General features: G+C 37.3%; 1 protein-coding gene and 3 non-coding genes across 4 annotated transcripts in view; 1 reads left to right on the top strand and 3 right to left on the bottom strand.

Annotated features, from left to right (window-relative positions):
* The first annotated feature begins 481 nt into the window (after window positions 1-481).
* The window catches only part of LOC139134976 (uncharacterized), a 40,081-nt gene continuing 32,411 nt past the window's right edge, over window positions 482-8,151 (top strand). The window contains exons 1-4 of the mRNA XM_070702095.1: window positions 482-760; window positions 980-1,207; window positions 2,125-2,422; window positions 3,641-3,837. Coding sequence (XP_070558196.1) covers window positions 593-760; window positions 980-1,207; window positions 2,125-2,422; window positions 3,641-3,837 — 891 coding nt within the window. The 5' untranslated portion in view covers window positions 482-592. The remainder of the gene's footprint in view (window positions 761-979; window positions 1,208-2,124; window positions 2,423-3,640; window positions 3,838-8,151) is intronic.
* Trnay-gua (transfer RNA tyrosine (anticodon GUA)) lies at window positions 5,324-5,398 on the bottom strand. The gene has a single exon. It is a non-coding gene; the product is annotated as a tRNA-Tyr (tRNA).
* Trnah-gug (transfer RNA histidin (anticodon GUG)) lies at window positions 6,041-6,115 on the bottom strand. Its single transcript has one exon. It is a non-coding gene; the product is annotated as a tRNA-His (tRNA).
* On the bottom strand, window positions 7,963-8,037 carry Trnay-gua (transfer RNA tyrosine (anticodon GUA)). Its single transcript has one exon. It is a non-coding gene; the product is annotated as a tRNA-Tyr (tRNA).

The raw sequence follows: 8,151 nt of genomic DNA, 5'->3' as shown, positions 1-8,151 counted from the left end.
AAATGGCCGACTTTGTCCCTTTAGTGAAAATTAGTCACCTTGTCAAAAGTCTGTATTTTGTGAGATACACATTGTACATGCATAATTAATGTCAACACAAGGTTACTGATACGGATTGTACAAACTGAAATGAATGGGCTGAAATAAGTTCTGGATGAATTCAAAAATTGCCTGATTAGCCTGTTCAAGTGCTTATTGCTCTCCAAAATTGCGAACCAAAGGGATGCTGCAATGTTGCAAAATACACGAAATTTGACGATCTGCAATGTTGCAAAATACACGAAAATTGACGATCTGCATGGCTACTTTCCTGCATTAGACAGTGTTCAAATGTGTGTGGACAGAGTATAGCACTGCAATGCAAAGGTGGGCACAGGATTAATCGAAGATTTTCAAGGAAACATACAAACTGTTATCTAGTAGGACACAATTATGACTTCAAAACTAAAGCCTCTCTTTCTTTTCTGTTTCATAGTCGGCATTAGTTCCAGAAAATGAGACTTTTGTCCTGGAGACAATCGGCCAATCAGCAGGAACGACCCAGGTCTCCTTGGGTACACGGGTGTCTTTCCGATTGACGATAACTTTCCCGATGAATTCAGAGACAGATATGACGGTGGAAATCTACACCGTGGACGGTAGTCTGAAGGCCATGATGATTTGCAGCCCTGCGGTGTCCCATGTCGGTGATAACATAGTTATTGTCCAGGAGGAATCCCTGCAAGCGACGACACAAGCGAGCTCTCAAAACGTAATGCAGGTAGGGGATATGTACAAAATATCGTATAGTGTAATTTTGTTATCACAAGCATAGTGTATACTGTTCTAAAGCAAAACTGTTTACCGAATCGTCAACATTCATCGATGTGACAATACCAGGATACGATTTTGTTTTGACTGTGAACGTTGTTGCATGTTGTAACAGTCACCCGTTGTGACACCAGTGACAAGTGCTTTCTCGTTTCTTTGCTACCTGAAGCCCGATGTTGCCACGTTCGAACTTGGCAGTGTATCAAACAATGGACTTGACGGGGTCAACATCAATTCAAGTCAGATTTACATCGAGTTCGATGCCATTATGGTATTTGAATCTACTGTCATTGAAGGAGGTATTTACTGGATCAGTGTGGGAGCACAATACGACGGGGGAGATCAAGTGTGGATCGGTCAGAAATCTTTCACGACATCGCTTACAAATTACACTGAGGTAAAGTTTGTGTTCATAATATTTTCAGAAGCAGCACAAGTCGGTATGCTCCCTCACTATCAACGTACAGTTGATGAAAGCCGTGTACAATGGCAGTGTAGATACATCGTAGGCCGTGTTGCTTGTGCGTCGACGTTTGTTCCAGGTATTGAACCCACGAGGCGCGACACTGTCATCCCTTTTTCGCATGATGTACTTTTCGCAAATTTGTCAATAAAATGAAGACTTTTAACCAACATTTTTGACGCAAGCACAACTTTGGCTCCAATTACACCCAATGACCTAAGGATTTGGATGTCACATTCTAATTCATGGACATTGTAGAGTTTGTGCTTTGTAGTTCGAAGTCTAAAAGTTACCCCTGTACCCAATTATTGGGATGAGTGCCCCTTTGAGCTGTTGAAGTGGCAACGGAATTCAGCATGATTTTATAGTTTAATCCGAAATAAGAGAACATGTTTTCTTAATGTAAGAAATGTGTACCAAACTCTATGGACGACTCATGACACTGTGAATTTTGAGAATTTTCTTTGCTAAAGTTGTATGCGCATCGAAAGTGAAAGACTCAAACTTTTGTTAAAGGCTTCCTGAATGAAACTTTCGACTATCATCTTGCCAAATCAAGAATGAAAATCGGGGGTCACCTACTAGAGAAGCAAATTACCCAACATTTATCGACATTTGAAATTCAAAAATTCGCCGTCATCCATGTGTTACTTCTGTGGTGGAAAATAAAATTATCAATTTTTTAAGACAAATTAGACAGTGTAAATATTTCTTTCTCTAAGAGCTTTAAAATGACCCCACACGTGGTAGATAAGAACAGTTTATACAAATTTCAGAGTCCAAATATCGGTCCCCGAGGCACATTCTAAAGTTCACTCACAAGTTTAATTTCCGGTCATTTCCCCCCACAGCCACCCGATTACACTGCGACATTTGACTTCAACGGTCCAAGTATAGCGAGTAAAGGAAGTCATTTCTTGATGAACCTAGACATGATTATACCCCAGCAAATGGCATCCATCGTCGTCAAGGTTACCGCTCCATTGGGCACTTCAAGTGTCATGTCGGCGTGCCATATTGGCATAGTCAGTGTCGGAAGAGATTATGAATGTCTGCCTATATTTGATGCCGGGACTGAGTATACTTTAGACAGCGGCGGAGAGTTTAACAAAGAGGCGCTTTTGCAATTGGGAACGATGAGGAAAACTGGTAAGTTTTTCATCTTTTATTATAAAGTCCAGGCAAAACCTCGTATCGTTCCGTTTACCCGACCTGACTTAATTTTTTAACTTTTAAAGCCGTTCTAAAACCCGGAAATAAAAAATAAGAATGTGACAATAAGTCGAAAAATATTAAATTTGAGAAATTCAGTGAACTTCATTGTTGCACGCTACACGAGCAATATGGCTGCAAGATATGTTCACAGTGTGTATTCGATTTCATTCAGCAAAAGCGATCATCGAGACGAAAACAATCTTTGCTATCTGCTGTTCGACACAAAGTTTCGAACAAATTTGAGACTTTTTTCACATCGTACAAACCACTCAGTTTGACCGTAAACTACTCTATGGTTTGGCATGTGTGGAAAATGATAGTAGCGATGTTACTTTGCCGTGGCTCTACTTGCAGAAAACTAATAGCATATTGCATGAAGGTGAGGTTACGAAGAACTTCAATCTAAAATACAATTATTTTTTTCGCTTTAGTTGTAAGAGATTGCGAGAAGTTTAAAAAATGGAAAAATGCTTGAACACGTTGTCAAGGAAACTATCAAGAAAACCATAAACGCATTTCATATTCTTGGAAGTCTCGTGTATTTTGAATTAAGGTCTTATGAGGAACTATATAGTTACCTCTCCATTGTTTTTCATGACTGCAAGACTTAAAAGCATTGAGAAATAAAACAATAGAAAAAAATTCCGGCCTACCCACCTTGTTGAATTGCATATAATTGGAACCACACTATTTTTTGGTATTTGGCCTGATGTACAATTTAAAGGCCTGTGTTGACGCGAGATTGTCTCATGAAAAACTTCACTTATTAGATTACAATCTTAATGGAAAACAAATGCTATCACACGTCCATAATCTCCTTACATACTGGAACCAAAGGGATCCAAGGGATTGCCAAAAGTGCCTTTCCATATTTTACACACGTCTGATTACCTAAAGTATTTTCTGCATAATTATTGCATTAAAAGATATTTTCTAAAGAATATCATCATATTCAATGCAATGTTCCGATACGGTAGGTAGTTCATAGACCGTTACAGAAACATCTGCATAAATATTACTCTGTATTGTGCGTCCACAAATAAACATACTTGTGTGTTAATGTTTTTGTTTTTAAGTTTTTAACAACAGCAGAAAAGATGTTATTTGCACTCATTCATGAAGCCATTCGTTTTTTCATTTTGACCATTTCAGTGGCTCCTTTTAACAACGATCCGCAAGACGAGTTGATCGCGATCGAAATCCTGTGGATAATGGGGTCGAGTAATGAGATAACAGTTGGCACAAGCTATGATGTATGCGCTGAAGTCATGATGAATGGAAGTCCAATATCCATGTTATGCTTATCTGTTTCAGCAGGTATCCCAATGGTTCCTCTGGTGGAACCAGAAGTGAGTACCACACATCTTAAAGCTATAATACGTCTTTTTGCATTTACACATATGCGATATGCGATATGCGTGTCTGTCTGTCTGTCTGTCTGTCTGTCTGTCTGTCTGTCTGTCTGTCTGTCTGTCTGTCTGTCTGTCTGTCTGTATGTATGTATGTATGTATGTATGTATGTATGTATGTATGTATGTATGTATGTTGTCTGTCTGTTTGTCTGTCTGTATGTCTGTCTGTATGTCTGTCTGTCTGTATGTATGTTGTCTGTCTGTCTGTCTGTCTGTCTGTCTGTCTGTCTGTCTGTATGTATGTATGTATGTATGTATGTATGTATGTATGTATGTATGTATGTATGTATGTATGTATGTATCGGTAAACATACTCTTAAACGGTTGTTAAAAGCTTCGATTAATCAATATGAAAGATAGCTATTTGCTGAACTCTCCCAGGACAAGTTATACATTTCCATCACATTCAGTCTAATTGTGCAACGACATAACTCCAGCCATCAGTGTCATATCATGGTTTTAAATACGTTTCAAATGAAAAAATGAAAGGATAGTCTTTTGACTATCATAGTTACAGACAAGTAGGCCCCGCCCGGACTTAAACCTAGGGTATGTTGAAGTTACCAATCATTTCTCTATCAAGTTACGCCAAGACGCCTCAGACGTTAATATGAGGCCTAGTCTGTGTACGAAAACCTGTACAACGTCTATACAGCCTACGTCAAATCTACTGTTGTCCAAACTGTTCATGCAAAATAAGACGGCTGATAAGTTAGCGGCACTTTGATTAATCTCACTATACTTTTTGACAAGCAAAGAAATTAAAACGGGAGATATGAACATAACAGATCGCCATTTTAATCTTTGCCGCATGATAGACGTCGATTGTAATGGACAATGACTCTTAAAAACATATCCGATATTATCCTTAAATAAATCGAAATAACTTTAAAACAAGGCTGGTTTATATCCAAGTCTTGTAACTTTATCACACTGATAACATTTTCAAATTTGTACGAATTCCATATTGCGAAATGTAAGGTGGCTCAACGTGTACACCCAATCTTATGTCGTTCACAGTGACTTTGTCAAGCATAAGATTCTTTCATTAAATGACTGTAATATTTGAAAAGTTGCAGTTTGGTGGAACTTATTGTATGCACCCATGTTTGTGAAAATACCATTAATACGGTCCCTGCTTTTTCATAGATATAAAATGAAAGAAATGCCTTCAAGTACAGGTCAAAGTGATACAAGTCGAGTGTTCCACTAGAAAAATCACAACAAGAACAGTATAAACCTGTAAGTCGAGTGTTCCACTAGAAAAATCACAACAAGAACAGTATAAACCTCGAGAGGTTGTATCTAGTGTATCCTATCCACTTGACAAACTATAAAGATTCCGGAAACCTCAACCCGTCGATAAAATTGTGAGATAATAATATTTGTTAAAAGAAACAGAGATAGTAGTAATAAAATAATTAGGCGCCGCCCGGACTTGAACCTGGGGTCTCTGGATGTTACCAACCAGTGCTCTTACCAGCTAAGCCACGGCGCCTTCTCTGCGACTGTAGTGCACAGATGTGAATATGAAACTCTATCTCTGCAACTAAATTTTTTTCATATGTTGTCCTGGTTGTACATACGTAATCTATGGCATCTGTGAGGAACAGCTTCGTTTTGTGATAAATAGAATATTGTGAAGAGACAGAGCACCGATTTAGTCTTTACCGTGAAGTAGGCGTCAATGGTAAAATGCTGTTGATGTTTGGCTCATAATACATTAACATCCAATGCTTACATGTTTGTGATCATTCTGATAACGCTGTAGGATGTGTGAGACCGTGATAGTGTTTGCAATGAACGTACATCAAAAAATTACTTTAAAAGACTTAATCATTATGAGCATGAAAGATACAGCTGAATGGTATCGATTTAAACCATAGAAGACTGAGAAGTTTGTGTTTTAATGAGCATGTTACATAGTTTTAGGTTACTGTTGTTTTTTCTTTAAAACAAAGTAAAGATGAAGCGTGAATAAGCTGTCTTGTATTAATTGTGACTTTAAATACTATTTAAAATTGGAGCAAGTCGAGTTTAACATTAGAAAAACCTTACTGTACAGGAGTTTGCTATAACCTCACCCTTTTAGTAAAATGCAAATTACTTGAAAGAAAACGATAACGGTTACAAAACAATTAGGCGCCGCCCGGACTTGAACCTGGGATCTCTGGATGTCACCAACCAGTGCTCTAACCAGCTAAGCCACGGCGCCTTCTTCTTTTGCTATGTGCACAATTTTTTATATGAAATTTAATCTGCATTAGGAAATGTTTATATCTGCATGAAACTATGTCTGCTGTAGTGTTGTCCTATGTTATTCATTTATAATTTGAAGCAGCCATATTTTGGGACAGATATACGGGAGCTGGATGGAATGCCAATCTAATATATCTTAACCGTATTAATGGCATTGTTGAAATTCGAAAAAAAACAACGTCACGTATAAATATGACAGTTTTCGAATACGTATAGTTCAAGTAGGCTATTTATGCCATAAAATATAATGTTTTAGGCGTAGGAAAAAATGTGTTTCAGTTAACAAGCCCTTGGGAAAAAGGATGTGTCTGTCGGGAACTGTTCTTAGTTTTTGTTTTTATTTCAGTGTTACCCATCGAAAAATAGTAAATTTGGCAAAATAATGCGTGAATTTTGAAAATGAGAAAAAAGTTTATGGTTGGAATTTTTAATAGGGTAGGTTGGGTTACCGAAAACACACATATTTATTTTATTTGGCCATATATCTGTTGATCATTTGCCAATATTTGCGATGTTACTGTGGTCCAAAGTGTTTACGACGCACCGCGAATAATATTCTTTTGACAATCTGTTTAGTTAAAGCTTCAGGTACTTATGGAATGAGAAATTTCGTCTGAATAACTATTATTAGAAATACCGAACTCGATCCCAATGCGTGTATTCATATGTGACATATTGTATTTGTCCTTGGTTGAAATGTTAATACAGAATATTAATCTCTTTAAATATTTTTTAAGGTAGGACGCGTCCCGGGAAAAGCTTTTTTTTTCGGACACTGAAATTTTCGCAATGCTATTCTGCTGCCTGTGTCAGCGTGGATTTATTTTTAAGCCTGTGCAGTAAATGAAGTTTTCACCATACCTTGTTGTTTTTTGTTTGTTTTTGTTTTTTTGTATTTATTATTTTTAATGAAAAATTTAATACTCCCAAAGCGTTTCAAGTTACACGTTGTATAGCGGCCATCTTGAATTTCAGACATCGGTTAGTTAGAGGCTATTTATCAAGTTAATCATCAACTTTGCACGTTGATACCTGATTTTTATTGGAGACTATGAAAAACGATGGTGTAAAGTTTCCTTTCAGAAAACTTGACTTTAAGATCAACAGTTTGTCTTTCGTTACGAGTATTACCATAAGTCAACATTGGATCATTAGAAAGTGCGTTTAGAAAGTGCGACTGTAATGATTGTAAAATACAGTACAGGAGTCTCATAGCAAGTGTGGTCCTTGATTGCTCCTTAGTTCAACATATCCTTGCCCAAGATAGTGTACCTGCTTAGACTTAAAGTTGAAAAAATTGACATTCTTGTCAAAGGAAACTAGAAAGATATACAAAACATTAATGCGGTCCTTGCTTCTTCCTTTATATAAACGAAACAATGGCCTTCAAATACGGGTCAAAGTGAGACTGGAGTGAACAGGACTGAAATCAGTTTTGGAGAATTGGATATTGTAGTAATGTTGGTTTAATCGGCAAATTTAAGCTCGTCTACTTTTCTTATTTTGCAATTCACTTGTATTTATAGCTAATTTGAAATCTTGCAACTTTCGGCTCTAGAGAACCTACCACTTTTGTTAATTTTGAACAATTAAAAGATCCTATGCTCAAAAATTAGTTTCGATCGTGTTAGTTTTGCATAAAAAACCAGAACAAGAAGGGTGTGTACCTCCAGAGGTAGCAACTATAGGGTATCCGATCCAGTTAACAAACTAAACAGATTCCGAGAACCTCAACCCGTTGATACGATTGTGAAATAAGAACAATTCTAAAAAGAAAACATATAAAGTATTGATAAAAGAATTAGGCGCCGCCCGGACTTGAACCTGGGGTCTCTGGATGTTACCAACCAGTGCTCTAACCAGCTAAGCCACGGCGCCTTCTCTGATAGTTGTTTACACATATGTAGAATTGCTAAGGAACTCAATATAATTTAGGAAATCTCTGGCATATCTATAAAGTTACGTCTATTATTTTCTAGCATTGCGACGGAA

The sequence above is a fragment of the Ptychodera flava genome, chromosome 6 (assembly GCF_041260155.1).
Source record: "Ptychodera flava strain L36383 chromosome 6, AS_Pfla_20210202, whole genome shotgun sequence".
In the NCBI taxonomy this organism is placed as follows: Eukaryota; Metazoa; Hemichordata; class Enteropneusta; family Ptychoderidae; genus Ptychodera; species Ptychodera flava.
The sequence above is the reverse complement of the archived record's forward strand: the minus strand, read 5'-3'. Positions and strand labels throughout refer to the sequence as shown.